This window comes from Xyrauchen texanus, chromosome 4 (assembly GCF_025860055.1).
Source record: "Xyrauchen texanus isolate HMW12.3.18 chromosome 4, RBS_HiC_50CHRs, whole genome shotgun sequence".
Lineage (NCBI taxonomy): Eukaryota > Metazoa > Chordata > Actinopteri > Cypriniformes > Catostomidae > Xyrauchen > Xyrauchen texanus.
The window spans coordinates 39411772-39429072 of NC_068279.1; the positions used below are offsets into that span (position 1 = coordinate 39411772).

The window sequence follows — 17301 nt, forward strand, 5'->3', positions numbered from 1 at the left end:
GAGCCATCTGTGACAAAAGAGTAAACCAATATTTATTTTAATTTCTGCTCTTTCTGACACAGTTCGAATACTACTGTGACATCACAAAAGCCAGCTGGCTACTTAAAGAAAAAAAATTGACAAGCCCTTCAATATGTCCCAACCATACTTCCTGTTTCAATAGGAAATACATCAACACAGAAAAGAACACTCCTCTTGCTCAGCCATTTCATGGGGTCTTTAAACACCTAAGGATGCGTTTAACAGTCAGCCTTTAAACCTGGGGCTGTCAGGTTCAGTAACTTAAAGGACCTCTGCATTTGCAAAGATTATGCTATCTGCAATAATAATAAAAATGATCTTTAATTACATTAGCAGAATATTGCTTCATAGAAAATTATTTAGAATTCTTGTTTTTTGTCATTTTACAGAAGATGTACATAAACAAAGAGGAATTTTAATTATGGCTCCATTATGGCTCCATGTCAGTGATTGATTAAAGGGAATGCAATTAGCTTATCTGCTACTGTTTCAGTTTTCTCACCCAAGATGAACATTAGACATTAAAACATGCTGAAACCTCACTTCCTCCAATGGCCACCTTGAGATAGAAGCCCACAATGCCTCTCAAATCTAAGCACCTTTAGTGCCTGATGTCTTTACTGAATAGTGGTTTGCCCATGTCACAATGTCTTGAATTAAATGTAGGCCTACATTTGCTGAGCACAGACATACCAGACAATTTAATTTGACACTGCCTTTATAGAAGGGGTTAGGGATAATGAGTTGCTCTGTCCTTAGTGCATGTCCCACTGCTTCCAGATCAGCTCTTTTACTTGAGCCAAACAGATGAGGTCATCACTTTCTGCCCCCGTTGCCATGGAGAAATAATACTGGCTGCTAATGATATCCACCTTTAGACTCGTCTTATTTTTTTCTGTAGACTATTTGGTCCTATTTGCCATTTCCCCTGGCTCTAAACATTTACAGCATTTCCCTTATCTGGAGTCAGGTCATTATCTGAAGAAATCTTTTAGACAAATGATTATTGTTTTATACTGTGTGTGTGTGTGTATATATATATATATATATATATATATATATATATATATATATATATATATATATATATATATATATATATAAACATTTTTGATACTATAATTTTAATGAGTTTATTCTTCACATTCTCTACTTTTCTCATACCTTCACACAAGACATGTAAAATAAAGACTGGCTTTATTGATATGAATCACATTGCAAATACAACACAGATGCAAGCGTAACTAACAGTTTTAGATGACACCATCTATTTCTTCTAACTAAGACAAAAGACACATGAAGCTGTCTTGAAATACAGACAGAGAATACTACCTTATAAATAAATTATTCACATTGTTGTTTGACACATTTTTTTTCGTTTTTTTTGCTGACAACTTGTATATAATTTTGGATTCCTTTGCTTACCATCCCTACTATTTGTGATTCACTTTATTAACACAAATTTTAAAGATAACCCAACACAAAAGATACAGCAAAAATAAATAAAATAAACATGGCAGGAAGGATAGCAAACCCATCACTAATGTAATCTCTTTTTCACATACAAGATTCATACTGTATTACTGCAAAAAACATACAATCATGTGAGACTTTCTGCTAAAAATGCCCATGCAAATATTTGAGAATTTCAGAAACGACATAAAATCACAACAACAGACTGAAGTTCTTTAACAGATTACCTCCAACAGTCAGTGCCTTCTGTTCTTTAGTAGATGTTAAGTTGTCTTGATTGCTCTAAATACAAGTACATACAGTGGCCCCCCAAAAGTATTTAGACACTAAAAGGAATAGTTTACCCAAAAATTATAATCTATAAAATTATAAAGTATAATCTCTCATCATTTAGTCATCCTTATGCCATCTCAAACTCGCCAAGCACGGGGGAAGTGTAATCGAGCTTCAAATAATGATCGTGCCCAGGAGACTACAAATGTCAAGATTTAAGATAAAAAATTTAATTTAATTAAACTTAATTGATCAATTGTCACACATTTCTGCATATACATGGTGAAATTATTTCTTTTTCACATATCCCAGCTAAGCTGGGGTCAGAGTGCAGGGTCAGCCATGATGCAGCACCTGGAGCAGATAGGTTCAAGGGCCTTGCTCAAGGGCCCAACAGTGGTGTCTTGGTGGTGTTGGGGCTTGAACCCCTGACCTTCTGGTCAGTAACCCAGAGCCTTAACCACTGAGCCACCACTGCCCATTTATTCCATTTTGGTCTGTTTCCCACCCAAAACCAATTGCATTGCTTCAGAGCATGTGGATTAAACCATATAAATTGTATGGATTCCTCTATGCTGTCTTTATGTCCTTTTTGGAGCTTGAAAATGTTGGACCCCATTGACTTGTATTGGGTGGACATAAGCACTTCATATCTCCATCAATATATCTTCCTTTATGTTCTGCAGAAGATCAAAGGTCATATGAGTTTGAGATGGTATATGGTGAGTAAATGATGAGATAATGAAATTTTTTTAGAGGACTGCTCCATAACCACATGGAGTGTAGGGTGTTGGTGTACTTTTCTGCATATTGCAGCCCTCTTTAGCCAGTCGCGGTCCATTTGGTATAACGCGGCGGCCAGCTCAGATAATCGTCACCAGCTAATCGTCACCAGTTTTCCCACCCGGGATAAGTCCTGGTTCTCCCTATGGCCAGTCTGCCCCTGACCACAGGTGTACAGTTTATTACATTAAATAACTCTCTTTGGTAATGTTGCACAAGTTTTAAATAGGGGAAGTGTTCACATTTTGTTACTTCATTATAAACAATATATCTATTGTTGTAGAATTGGAAATCAAACAAGCTTCTGTTTCACTTATTTGTCAGAAAAGTGTGCTTGTGCTGCATTTATTTAGCAAATGGCCCTTGGTTTGATATATAAAAAAAGAAATCAACAACATTCATTACATTTTAAGAGAGGCTTAAATGTCTAAATACTTTTGAGGTCACTGTAACTGGGTAACTAAATAACATCTTTCTTGCGTCACACATTTTTACCCCTATTAACAGGGTGTTTTGAGTAATGTTCATACATAAAGCTGTACAAGTACTCGTTATAAGAAAAATTCCAACACAATCATCTAAAGAAAGCCTGAACTAAGCATTCTTAGTCTTAAAAAAAGAAGAAAAATACCTTTTGGCAGCTGTTTATTATGTTGCCTCTAACTATTACTTTTGATACATTTTGATGTCCTTTATTGAACAATCATCGGGCAATACTCTATTTTTCAATTATAAATTCCATCAGTGCTACTGTAGATCTCAAATGGATGAAGAATGTCACTGTGTGGATATTTAAAGCTCCTCAGAGCGAATGACGTGGAACAATGTGACATTGTACAGCACCTGGTGCCCATTATTCCATGCATAAAGAGCTCTGTCTCTGGGGTTATAATCCAGCATGGAGATATGGGAATACTTATTCTGCAAGGGAATGTCAATGTACTCGTAAGTAGAGGAGTTGGTATGGAAAGCATAGTAGACCTTTGTCCCTCCTGAGTAGCCATTGGTGACATAAAGTGTTCCACAGATCATAAAGGCCTCACCTGCGCTCCTCTTTGGGTGGTTGGTGGTATAGCTCTTGATGACCTGCAGAGTTGATGGATTGAGCTTGCTGATGACGATGTTCCCTGCGTTTTGATTGGTGGCGTACACAACCCAAAGCCCGCCTTCATCCACCATTAGATCAATGTCTGAGTGACCACCCCAGGAGTAGTGGTAGCGATTGTTGTAGCCAGCGTTATCCAGCTGATTTGACTTGCTGATGGTAGCCGTCTTAAAATCGAATTTGATGATGGTGTTGCTTTGGAACTTGTTGAAGTAGATTGAGCCATTGTAGACAACCTGTCCTGTGCCTGACCAGGGGTGAGGAAGCCGATGCGACGTGAAGTTGTCAGAATACATGAAGTCAGCCATGGACATGTATTCCCGGACAAAGCGGTTATTGTGGTAGCCATCCATGTACCAGACCTTTTGGTGTGAAAATGAATATGTATCAGTGCTTTCTTTATGGTTACAAAGACCAGGAACTATCTGAAAATTAGGACCCATTATAAAACTTACTTAAACTTGTCAATTTAGGTTGTCTACAAAATTGACAAGAGGTGCAACAAATAAATATAAAGGTGACCCACTTTATATTAGGTGGCTTTAACTACTATGTACTTAACCATTTGATACAATGTACTTATTATTGACATACATGTTATTGCATTATAATTACATTTAAATTACTTGCATTTAATTACATTTGTAGTTACACTGTTAACTTTACCCCTAACACAATCCTTACCCCAAAACCTAACTCTAACCTCTAATCCTAATCCTAACCCTAACCCAACCCAACCCTTACTCCTAAACCTACCCGTACCTCAACCTCAGTAGCAGCAAATGTGGGAATTTTGCAGAACAACATTTAGTTACACAGTAAATACATAGTCTTGTATGTATTTAATGTTAGTACATAGTAGTTAAGGCCACCATATATAAAGTGTGACCTATAAATGAAACAGCACTGTGTTTATTGCAAAGAGCATACCTGGCTAAAGTACTTTCCATTTTTTAAACTAAAGGGCATTAAATAAAAAATAAAAAGATTTAACCAGTTCGTATTCTCACGTACCGGCCCACTTCAAGCACTGGCAACAGGATGCTAGATTGAGCACAATATAATGCAACAGAACTTGGGGGTCTCAAGAAGCGATTTACTAAATTGAACTACTTTCCTGACACAGCGTTATAAAATGCATTGCTTATGCAGCAAGACACTGATAAGAGAGCAAGGCCAAAGACCTCCACCTTAGTCATCATCAGTGCATGGAACACATCTAAAATTCTAATTAAACAACAGAATGTAAATTTGTATCTTAAATTAAAAAAATATTTGAATTTCACAGTCTGAATGAATATTATTAATGAATATTAATTTTGTGACATGACATTCTCCCATTAGTTTGACCTGATATGCTGATGACCTGAAAAAAAAAAGGATACATTTACTTGAGAAGCAAAAATGTGGATAAAAAAAGACTGGATTTCAGAGAATATATCTTATAATAAATCTTAATAAGCATAATTTAGTGGCCTATGCTGCTGAAAAACTAAAAATGATTCAAACTTAATTTAAAGTTTATATTCTTCAAAGTTGTATAAAAGTTATAAATAAGTCTTATTATCTTATACAGTGTTGCTTCTCAAGTAAATGTATGTTGTTTTAAGGATATTTGTACTGGAACACATGATAAAAATACCAAAAATAATCAGTTTGAAGCAATCACTTGGCTTCTAGTTGGCCAATTTTTTGGCACTTTTAAAATGAAACCATTAACATAATATGATTAGTTCCCAGAATGTGGGGAAATATTCTCTATTATAATGGTTGTTCCGCCCTTGGCAAAGACCTCGCCTCTCTAGTCTTGGTGAAGCCTTGCTTTTAACAAAGTACTTAATTCACATTATATTATACATTATATAGACCTGAGTCATAGGGACTGTCAAATAAAAGTTGTTTCCTAACTTGCCTATAATAAGACATTCATACTTCAAACCCATTTCCTAAAACCCATTCCTTGGCATGCAAATTAGAAAGTCTTAGACCCTGTTTACACCTGTTATTAAGATGCTTGGGTGATTCGATCACAAGTGGTCAGATGAGACACACCACTGTTTACGTCTGGTTGTTTAAATACATCTCCTGTGACAACTTGTGATTGTATTTGTAGGGGAGGGACAAATACAATCATAATTTCCAGCTAAATGTTCCATTATTTTAGTGGATTACTGTATTAAACTGAGCTGCAGATGTTCATGCTTTCATGAGTGTCTATGCATGTTTATTTCAGACACACTGAAGAAGATCCATGAAGTTCTCACACTTGTGGATATATCTGCTTATTGAATTTTTCAGATCATATAGTTATTCCTTTTAAACTGCTTGAATCCTGCAAAGTTTAAACTCTTGTTTTAGTGCAGCAGTTGATTGGCAGGTGAGGGGTGATGCTTCGCTGCTGCCGGGAAGCATACAGGACAGATTAGCATTTACACATAAAATGTGATGCAGTTACATGCGTTTTTGACCACATATGTATGTGTTTTTTGTGATACGATCACAAAATGTTTTAGACCCCAATTAGACCTGACCACATGTAATCTGATCACCAAAAATGCATCTGAATACCAGGTGGAAACAGGGTCTTAATGTCTGATCCTGTAAAGTGTGTTCTCACTGCCGAGAGAGAGAGTTGAACTCAGACTATCAGAGGCTTCACGCAAGGGCAACTCTCTGACCCTGCATCAATCATTCAGAGCTCTGACAGAACTGCAGGCCAGAAGCCCTTCTGTTTCTGAGTTTTTCTACTGGATCGATCCATTTCCAAGGAGCTAAAAACTCCACAGCCTCACCTTCAGCCATTCCCTTTGAAGTTGTTGCATTAATATATGAGGGGATCATGGATTAGTTGTCAGGCAGCTTACTTGCTACTGACATCTAACAAAGATGGATGTGTTAGACAATGTTAGACAAATTGGAAGAAGACGGAAAAGCTTGTACAAAGACAGGAAACCAAAATAGTCTTTTAAGACTGTGTTTGCACAGAATACTAAAGTATGTGCGAAAAAGCTATGAAAATTACAGCAATGTACCAACATTTGTGTAAAATAGGGATTCATTCATCCCTTACTGGGAATGACTTTGCTGTCATGCTAATTAAGTTTGCAAGATTTACACGTATCATTTGCATCTTAAAGTGTGGTGGAAATTTATTCTTGGCCTGTTTTCAAGAAAATACACTGCGGGTACAAAAAGAGTGCTGATGAGATGAAGTGAAATACATTTTACCCCCAAAACCCCCACAGAATTGTGACTAAAGTCTAGGGCATGCAGTGATTAAAGCCATTTCTCTTACACTGAACAGTGCACTTGTCATTTATTTTAGTAGAATAAAAAATTATAAAATGAAACAGGAATTCATCTATGACAGTTAGGATTCTATGAACTCACCCTTGTATCACCATCAGGGGCAAGTGGGTCAGTCATCCAGGATCCATACCTTGATCCAGATGTTTTTACGGTTATGGAATCACTTATTCCAGTCAGCTTCCCACATGCTGGTAATAACAGTAAAAATTGCAGAAGGGTCATTACAATAGAACTTTAAGGTGTGTTTCTATGCTTTCCAACAAGTCAGCAATATGCTGTAAAACTTAAAGAGAGGTTCACACAAAATTGGCTCATGTAGAGAAATTCCAAACCTGTATGAATTTCTTTCTTGTGAAACACAGAAGGACATATTAGGCAGAATGTTAGCCACAGTTAAAATTCACTTTCATGGAAAAAAGAAGCAATGAAAGGGAATGGTAACTGAATCGTAATCTAACGTCTCCTTCTGTGTACCATAGAAAAAAGAAGGTCAACCAGGTTGAGAACAATATGTGGGAGAATAAAAGACAACATTTTCAATATGAACTATCATTTTAAAGCTAAATTGTGTAATCTCTGTGCCACTAGCATCACCAAACGTAAAAAAAAGATTGTTTTCAAACAGATTTTCAGATTACTCAGCCTGTCTTTCATTTGTCAAACATGGGTGTGTCATGGGTGCGTTTCCCGTCCCATAACATAACATAATGCTTAACCACCACATGGCGCATCATTGGAGAAATTAATAATGAAAAAAGTCTTGACAGAATGCAAGATAAGGAATAGAAGACATATAAGCCACAGCAAAGTCAAAAACAAGTAAAGAGTTGTAGTTACAACCACACTACTTTGAGATGCTGTTTGTGAATGTTCATAGGAACTGTGGTTTTGCTGAACTATGTTGGTAACAATGGAACTTGCAATTGTAGATCTTACTCACAATAGCGCCATATTTGATATTTGATGTGAATAAAAATGCTGTGAGGGATAGACTTACAGGCTCTGTATAAAGCTGAATAAAGCTCCTCGACCACAGCTAATTTTCCATAACATGTCTAATTCACATCCCATTTTTCAGGAGTTTTTGTCCACTGATATTTTTTTTCTTCTTTTTTTTCTTCAATGTGTCATCAGTGGAACAATTCAAAACACTAAACAACAGTACAATCCTTTGAAGAAACTTAAGTCTATCCCTCACAGCCTCGGTTTACTCTGCATATTAAGCTCAGATAGGAACAAGTATTTTAGCAACTAAATGACAAATTTAGTTTAATTTTTAGAATGTAAGTGTTCTACACTGATAAATGGCTGTATGGGGAGGTGTAGGTTTTTCTGTCATATTCTGGCATGTGTTAAGCACTTAGGCAGTTTGCAGGCATCAGTGAACCTCTCATTGTTTCTGTTTTGAAACAGAGTCAGACAAATGCACTGAAGCATAACTTGTGTGGACGTCTGCAGTGTTGAAGAATACGGATTCACAAGGATGTGCATCTCTCATACTTATTTCTTTCTGGTACAAATTTTTCTCTCTTTCTCTGTCGGATACTTGATTCAGCAACCCCCCTCTCTCTCACTCTATCTCTTCTGTCTTTTCTTTCTCCTGTTGTGCTGTTCTGACACCCTACTGAGGCAAAGCAACTGCCTTTTTTTTATGAAATGTCCATTTATAGTTACTCCTCTGTTTCCCATTGAATTCCCATTCAATTTCACAGACTGAAAATCTTGTTATTTTATATTGTCAGTTACTCTTATTTTTCACATTTCAAATTTCAGATGGTCAGTGAACTATATGGGATCTCTGAGCACTGAAATGTATGTTTTGGCATACAATTATTTTAACAGAGTAATACTGATTTACTCTACATTAAATTCACTAAAAAACTCTTTAACAGACAGCAGAATTGACCTCTTTATGATTACTCATAATCTGCTAATATTGGCCTGTGTAATTCCATAATCCCTCTTGGATTGAATGAGTTGTGATTTATTCACCCAGTTCTCTGTACTAGGTGTACTGCCGCAAACATAACCTATATTCAAGGCTATTCTATGGTACATGATGGTCAATAAATACCAGCACAGGTGGTCAATCTTTACAACAGACCTGATGGCCAAATATTAATTGAATAGACTGTGGCAGGCAATAGATTGTAATTATATTAGTGTATATATGATGACAGTATGATGTAGCAAAGAACCATTTCTAAGTTTGCAATGATATGCAATAGTACTGAATACAGCATGAACTCAAAGCCAGGATGTATAGTGTTAATGAAGTAGACTGTTGATGAAATTATCTTGAAATACATACAAACAACACTGAGTTTACAGCCCCATCTCGCTACTGTGTGACTGCTGCTTTACATAGCATACATAGGCCTATAGTATATACTGTATTTTCCTCAAATATATTTCTTATAAAATTCTGGCATTAAATATCACCAACCCATCTTTAAAGGAATGTCTGAGGTTTCATAAAAAAATAAAAATAAATAAAAACTCATATTGTCACTGTAACGCTTGAGTAACGAGGCAGACGAGGCGATGCGGATCCAAACGCAGTCTAAACTTTATTTAGTTAACAAACAGGTAAACACAAAGGAACAACCCACAATGGGGAAATCAAACATAAAAACTGTAAACTAAACACGATGTAAACAAACAGAGGACTCGGGAAGGAAACACACACCAGGCTAACATCAAACAACGATAGACAAGGACTGAACAAAGAAACAGGGTATAAATACATTAACATGGGAAAAAAGGGTCCAATGAACGAACAGAACTCAAACAAGATAACAAGGTGATTAACAGAAGCAAAAGGCAAACTAATGAGGGCAGGTGAAAACAATGACAGAAAACACGAACGCTAACAAGGGGACTATGGAGTTACATAAGGGACTAAAGTGAAAACTAAGAAATGCAAAAGTGACAAAAATGGCAAACAAAAGGGCAACAGTGAAACAAGACAGGGTATACATAACAGAGTCCCCCCTCAAAGGATCGGCGTCCAGACGATCCTAGAAGACAAAGACAAAAGACAAAAAACCCACAGAGAACAAAATGATGGCACCGGGGCAGACAGGCAGACCAGGGGGGGCACAAGAACAAGGAGGCAGTCCAAGGGGCACATGGGCAGACAGACAGACCAGGGGGGCACAATGGGCAGGCAGGAAGTCCGGGGGGCACAGAGGGCAAGACAGGCAGGTCATGGAGGTGCAAGGGGCAGACAGGAAGTCCAGGGGGTTGAAATGAGACAGTCCACGATGGCACAAATGGAGATGAGACAGTCCACGGGGCCCATTAGGCAGTCCCTGGGGGCACAAAGGGACAGGGTTAGGGGGCCAGGGAGGTATCGACCGGGCAGGGACAGGTTTCGATGGTCTGGGAGCTGGCCACAGGGCAAGGACAGGTTTGGGGGATCTGGGAGGAGGCCACTGGACAGGGACTGGGTCAGGAGGCCAGGGGGGAGACCTCAGGACGGGAACAGGGTCAGGAGGCCTGGGTGGAGGCCACAGGACAGGGACTGGGTCAGGGGGCCTGGGAAGAGGCCACGGGACTGGGACTGGGTCAGGAGGTCTGGGAAGAGGCCACAGGACAGGGACTGGGTCAGAGGGCCTGGGAAGAGGCCACAGGACGGGAACAGGGTCAGAAGCCCTGGGAGGAGGCCACAGGACAGGGACCGGGTCAGGAGGCCTGGGAGGAGGCCACAGGATAGAGGCCGGCTTTGGTGACCTGAGAGGTGGTCGTGGGCCAAGGGCCGGTTCAGGGGACCTGGGAGGTGACCACAGGACAGAGGCCGGTTTTGGTGGCCTAGGAGATGGAGTGGACACAGGGGAGGCCAGCGGAGCCGCGTGAGGCGGAGCCAAGGAGGACCTCTGAGGCGGAGCCGAGGGAAGTGATGGCTCAGAAGGCCCAGAAGGCGGAGCTGAGGGAGGCTCAGGAGGTGGAGCTGAAGGAGGCTCAGGAGGCGGAGCCGAGGGAGGCAGCGCCGTGGGAGGCTTTAGGTACGGAGACCAGGAAGGCTCTGGAGTCTCTGGGGGCAGAGACGTAGGAGGCTCTGAGGGTGGAGCCGTCGAAGGCTTGAGTGGCTCGAGAGGCGGAGCTGTAGGAGGCTTGGGAGGTGGAGCCGTAGGAGGCTCGGGAGGCTCTGAGGGTGGAGCCGTCGAAGGCTTGAGTGGCTCGAGAGGCGGAGCCATAGGAGGCTCTGGAAGCGGAGCCGTAGGAGGCCCCGGAGGCGGAGCCGCAGGAGGCTCGAGAGGCTCTGGGGGCGGAGCCGTAGGAGGCTCAAGAGGCTCTGGGGGCGGAGCCGTAGGAGACTCGGGGGGTGGAGCCCTGGAAGGCTTGAGAGGCGGAGCCCTGGGTGGCTCGAGAGGCCTGGAAGGCGGAGCCCTGGAAGGCTCGAGAGGTTCGAGAGGCGGAGCCCTGGGAGGCTCGAGAGGCTTGAGAGGCGGAGCCCCAGGAGGCTCGGGGGGAGGAGCTCTGGAAAGCTCGGGAGGCATGAGAGACGGAGCCCTGGTAGGCTCGAGAGCCTTGAGAGGCGGAGCCCTGGGAGGCTCAAGAGGCTTGAGGGGCGGAGCCCTGGTAGGCTCGAGAGGCTTGAGAGGTGGAGCTCTGGGAAGCTCGGAGGGCGGAGCTCTGGAAAGCTCGGGAGGCGGAGCTCTGGAAAGCTCAGGAAGCTCGGAAGGCGGGGCTCTGGAAAGCCCAGGAGGCGGAGCTCTGGAAAGCTCAGAAGGTGGAGCTCTGGAAAACTCGGAAGGCGGAGCTCTGGAAAGCTCGGGAAACTCGGAAGGCGGAGCTCTGGAAAGCTCGGGAAACTCGGAAGGCGGAGCTCTGGAAAGCTCGGGAAACTCGGAAGGCGGAGCTCTGGAAAGCTCGGGAGGAGGAGCCCTGGAAGACTCGAGAGACTTGATAGACTTGGGAGGCGGAGCCCTGGTAGGCTCGAGAGGCGGAGCCCTGGAAGGCTCGAGAGGTGGAGCCCTGGAAGGCTCGGGAGGCGCTGGCTCTAGGACGGGCATGACCACTGGCGCTGGCTCTTGGACGGTCCTGGCTACAGGCGCTGGCTCAGGGACGGTCGAGTCTACAGGCGCTGGCTCAGGGACAGTCGAGGCTACAGGCGCTGGCTCAGGGACAGTCGAGGCTACAGGCGCTGGCTCAGGGACATCTGAGGCTACAGGCGCTGGCACACTGACGTTTGAGGCTATCGGCACTGGCTCACTGACGTCTCAGGCTACAGGCTCTGGCTGGGTTACCGTGGTATGTGCCGGCTTGGGTTCGCCGGGCACTGAGGGCAGAGCCAAGGGGGTTTAGGGCATGGGGCTGCGGCAGGCGGAGGCTGGAGTGCAGAGACCTCTCCCTTTCTCCTCTTCCTCCGGCCTGATGCGACTGGCGAAGCTGGGATGCTGTTCCTGGTCAGCGTGGCTTCAGGCTCGCTGGCCGTGGTTGACGAGGGCTCAGGCTCGCTGACCGTGGTTGATGAGGGCTCAGGCTCACTGACGGTAGAGGCCGTAGGTGCTGGTTCGCTCACTGTGACATGCGTGACCGCTGGCTCGCTCACTGTGACATGCGTGGCCGCTGGCTCGCTGACCGGGGCAGGCGTGGGCTCTGGCTCGCAGACCGGGGCAGGCGTGGGCTCTGGCTCGCAGACCGGGGCAGGCGTGGGCCGGGAGGCGGAAGCCTGTCTTTTCCTCCTCCTCCGGGCGGACGAAGTGGACTGTGCAGGTTCAAGGGAAGCCACTGGCGTGGGGGGTTGCTCGCTGACAGGTGAGGCTGGTGTGACAGGGAGCGGTGAGCTGCACGCTAGTAGGGTCGTCTCCAGGTAGTCGCGGAGAGTGCAGCCGGGCGTTGCCTGTGGCACCCGCTGCACTCTCCGCGATTTAAGCTGTCCTTAAAAAAAACCACCAATGCGGAGTCCGGGAAGTCCGTAAAGGTCACCAGGAGGAGAAAGTGGAGAGCGTGGTCTACCAAAGGCTGGTCTTCTTGCCGCAAGTTGAGCAGCCGGCATTTGGCCCGTATAGCTGCTGGATCCATGTGTGGTCTATCGTTCTGTAACGCTTGAGTAACGAGGCAGACGAGGAGATGCGGATCCAAACGCAGTCTAAACTTTATTTAGTTAGCAAACAGGTAAACACAAAGGAACAACCCACAATGGGGAAATCAAACATAAAAACTGTAAACTAAACACGATGTAAACAAACAGAGGACTCGGGAAGGAAACACACACCAGGCTAACATCAAACAACGATAGACAAGGACTGAACAAAGAAAGGTATAAATACATTAACATGGGAAAAAAGGGGCCAATGAACGAACAGAACTCAAACAAGATAACAAGGTGATTAACAGAAGCAAAAGGCAAACTAATGAGGGCAGGTGAAAACAATGACAGAAAACACGAACGCTAACAAGGGGACTATGGAGTTACATAAGGGACTAAAGTGAAAACTAAGAAATGCAAAAGTGACAAAAATGGCAAACAAAAGGGCAACAGTGAAACAAGACAGGGTATACATAACAGAGTCCCCCCTCAAAGGATCGGCTTCCAGATGATCCTAGAAGACAAAGACAAAAGACAAAAAACCCACAGAGAAAAAAATGATGGCACCGGGGGCAGACCAGGGGGGGCACAAGAACAAGGAGGCAGTCCAAGGGGCACATGGGCAGACAGACAGACCAGGGGGGCACAATGGGCAGGCAGGAAGTCCGGGGGGCACAGAGGGCAAGACAGGCAGGTCATGGAGGTGCAAGGGGCAGACAGGAAGTCCAGGGGGTTGAAATGAGACAGTCCACGATGGCACAAATGGAGATGAGACAGTCCACGGGGCCCATTAGGCAGTCCCTGGGGGCACAAAGGGACAGGGTTAGGGGGCCAGGGAGGTATCGACCGGGCAGGGACAGGTTTCGATGGTCTGGGAGCTGGCCACCGGGCAAGGGTAGGTGCAGGAGGCCTGGGAGCTGGCCACAGGACAAGGACAGGTTTGGGGGACCTGGGAGGAGGCCACTGGACAGGGACTGGGTCAGGAGGCCAGGGGGGAGGCCTCAGGACGGGAACAGAGTCAGGAGGCCTGGGTGGAGGCCACAGGACAGGGACTGGGTCAGGGGGCCTGGGAAGAGGCCACGGGACTGGGACTGGGTCAGGAGGTCTGGGAAGAGGCCACAGGACAGGGACTGGGTCAGAAGGCCTGGGAAGAGGCCACAGGACGGGAACAGGGTCAGAAGCCCTGGGAGGAGGCCATAGGATAGAGGCCGGCTTTGGTGGCCTGGGAGGTGGTCGTGGGCCAAGGGCCGGTTCAGGGGACCTGGGAGGTGACCACAGGACAGAGGCCGGTTTTGGTGGCCTAGGAGATGGAGTGGCCACAGGGGAGGCCAGCGGAGCCACGTGAGGCGGAGCCAAGGAGGACCTCTGAGGCAGAGCCGAGGGAGGTGATGGCTCAGAAGGCCCAGAAGGCGGAGCTGAGGGAGGCTCAGGAGGTGGAGCTGAAGGAGGCTCAGGAGGCGGAGCCGAGGGAGGCGGCGCCGTGAGAGGCTTTAGGTACGGAGACCAGGAAGGCTCTGGAGTCTCTAGGGGCAGAGACGTAGGAGGCTCTGAGGGTGGAGCCGTCGAAGGCTTGAGTGGCTCGAGAGGCGGAGCCGTAGGAGGCTTGGGAGGCGGAGCCGTAGGAGGCTCGGGAGGCTCTGAGGGCGGAGTCATCGAAGGCTTGAGTGGCTCGAGAGGCGGAGCCGTAGGAGGCTCGGGAGGCTCTGAGGGCGGAGCCGTCGAAGGCTTGAGTGGCTCGAGAGGTGGAGCCATAGGAGGCTCTGGAAGCGGAGCCGTAGGAGGCCCCGGAGGCGGAGCCGCAGGAGGCTCGAGAGGCGGAGCCGCAGGAGGCCCCGGAGGCGGAGCCGCAGGAGGCTCGAGAGGCTCTGGGGGCGGAGCCGTAGGAGGCTCGGGGGGTGGAGCCCTGGAAGGCTCGAGAGGCGGAGCCCTGGGTGGCTCGAGAGGCCTGGAAGGCGGAGCCCTGGAAGGCTCGAGAGGTTCGAGAGGCGGAGCCCTGGGAGGCTCGAGAGGCTTGAGAGGCGGAGCCCCAGGAGGCTCGGGAGGAGGAGCTCTGGAAAGCTCGGGAGGCATGAGAGACGGAGCCCTGGTAGGCTCGAGAGGCTTGAGAGGCGGAGCCCTGGAAGGCTCGAGAGGCTTGAGAGGCGGAGCTCTGGGAAGCTCGGAGGGCGGAGCTCTGGAAAGCTCGGGAGGCTTGAGAGACGGAGCCCTGGAAGACTCGAGAGACTTGAGAGGTGGAGCCCTGGGAGGCTCGAGAGGCTTGAGGGGCGGAGCCCTGGTAGGCTCGAGAGGCTTGAAAGGTGGAGCTCTGGGAAGCTCGGAGGGCGGAGCTCAGGAAAGCTCGGGAGGCGGAGCTCTGGAAAGCTCAGGAAGCTCGGAAGGCGGGGCTCTGGAAAGCCCAGGAGGCGGAGCTCTGGAAAGCTCAGAAGGTGGAGCTCTGGGAAACTCGGAAGGCGGAGCTCTGGAAAGCTCGGGAAACTCGGAAGGCGGAGCTCTGGAAAGCTCGGGAAACTCGGAAGGCGGAGCTCTGGAAAGCTCGGGAAACTCGGAAGGCGGAGCCCTGGAAGACTCGAGAGACTTGATAGACTTGGGAGGTGGAGCCCTGGTAGGCTGGAGAGGCGGAGCCCTGGAAGGCTCGGGAGGCGCTGGCTCTAGGACGGGCATGACCACTGGCGCTGGCTCTTGGACAGTCCTGGCTACAGGCGCTGGCTCAGGGACGGTCGAGGCTACAGGCGCTGGCTCAGGGACGGTCGAGGCTACAGGCGCTGGCTCAGGGACGGTCGAGGCTACAGGCGCTGGCTCAGGGACGGTCGAGGCTACAGGCGCTGGCTCAGGGACGGTCGAGGCTACAGGCGCTGGCTCAGGGACATCTGAGGCTACATGCACTGGCACACTATACGTTTGAGGCTATCGGCACTGGCTCACTGACGTCTGAGGCTACAGGCTCTGGCTGGGTTACCGTGGTATGTGCCGGCTTGGGTTCGCCGGGCGCTGAGGGCAGAGCCAAGGGGGGTTTAGGGCATGGGGCTGCGGCAGGCGGAGTCTGGAGTGCAGAGACCTCTCCCTTTCTCCTCTTCCTCCGGCCTGATGCGACTGGCGAAGCTGGGATGCTGTTCCTGGTCAGCGTGGCTTCAGGCTCGCAGACCGGGGCAGGCGTGGGCTCTGGCTCGCAGACCGGGGCAGGCGTGGGCTCTGGCTCGCAGACCGGGGCAGGCGTGGGCCGGGAGGCGGAAGCCTGTCTTTTCCTCCTCCTCCGGGCGGACGAAGTGGACTGTGCAGGTTCAAGGGAAGCCACTGGCGTGGGGGGTTGCTCGCTGACAGGTGAGGCTGGTGTGACAGGGAGCGGTGAGCTGCACGCTAGTAGGGTCGTCTCCAGGTAGTCGCGGAGAGTGCAGCCGGGCGTTGCCTGTGGCACCCGCTGCACTCTCCGCGATTTAAGCTGTCCTTAAAAAAACCCACCAATGCGGAGTCCGGGAAGTCCGTAAAGGTCGCCAGGAGGAGAAAGTGGAGAGCGTGGTCTACCAAAGGCTGGTCTTCTTGCCGCAAGTTGAGCAGCCGGCATTTGGCCCGTATAGTTGCTGGATCCATGTGTGGTCTATCGTTCTGTAATGCTTGAGTAACGAGGCAGACGAGGAGATGCGGATCCAAACGCAGTCTAAACTTTATTTAGTTAACAAACAGGTAAACACAAAGGAACAACCCACAATGGGGAAATCAAACATAAAAACTGTAAACTAAACACGATGTAAACAAACAGCGGACTCGGGAAGGAAACACACACCAGGCTAACATCAAACAACGATAGACAAGGACTGAACAAAGAAACAGGGTATAAATACATAAACATGGGAAAAAAGGGGCCAATGAACGAACAGAACTCAAACAAGATAACAAGGTGATTAACAGAAGCAAAAGGCAAACTAATGAGGGCAGGTGAAAACAATGACAGAAAACACGAACGCTAACAAGGGGACTATGGAGTTACATAAGGGACTAAAGTGAAAACTAAGAAATGCAAAAGTGACAAAAATGGCAAACAAAAGGGCAACAGTGAAACAAGACAGGGTATACATAACAGTCACCTTCCTAAAAAGTCATTTTTTCAGGTTTTTCAGAAATGTTACCAGAGTTGGCCAGCACCATGAGGAGATGATTTAGGCAAAAAAAATATTTTTGGTCAAAAATGACTTAGGACATTATTTTAGGAAGGTGATGATATTGAGCCACTTACAAAAGAAGTAAACCTCCCTGTACACTTAGAGTGTTTAAAAGCTAAAATGTGAAGCTTATAGTTTTGTTAAAG

General features: G+C 46.7%; 1 protein-coding gene across 2 annotated transcripts in view; it reads right to left on the reverse strand.

The window, feature by feature from the left end:
- Positions 1-1218: 1218 nt before the first annotated feature.
- LOC127634935 (noelin-like) overlaps positions 1219-17301 on the reverse strand; it is a 29752-nt gene continuing 13669 nt past the window's right edge. For both annotated transcript variants that reach the window (XM_052114711.1, XM_052114703.1), the window contains exons 5-6: positions 7046-7152; positions 1219-4017 (exon numbers count right to left, since the gene is read on the reverse strand). In XM_052114711.1, the coding sequence (XP_051970671.1) occupies positions 3343-4017; positions 7046-7152 (782 nt within the window). In that variant the 3' untranslated portion in view covers positions 1219-3342. The remainder of the gene's footprint in view (positions 4018-7045; positions 7153-17301) is intronic.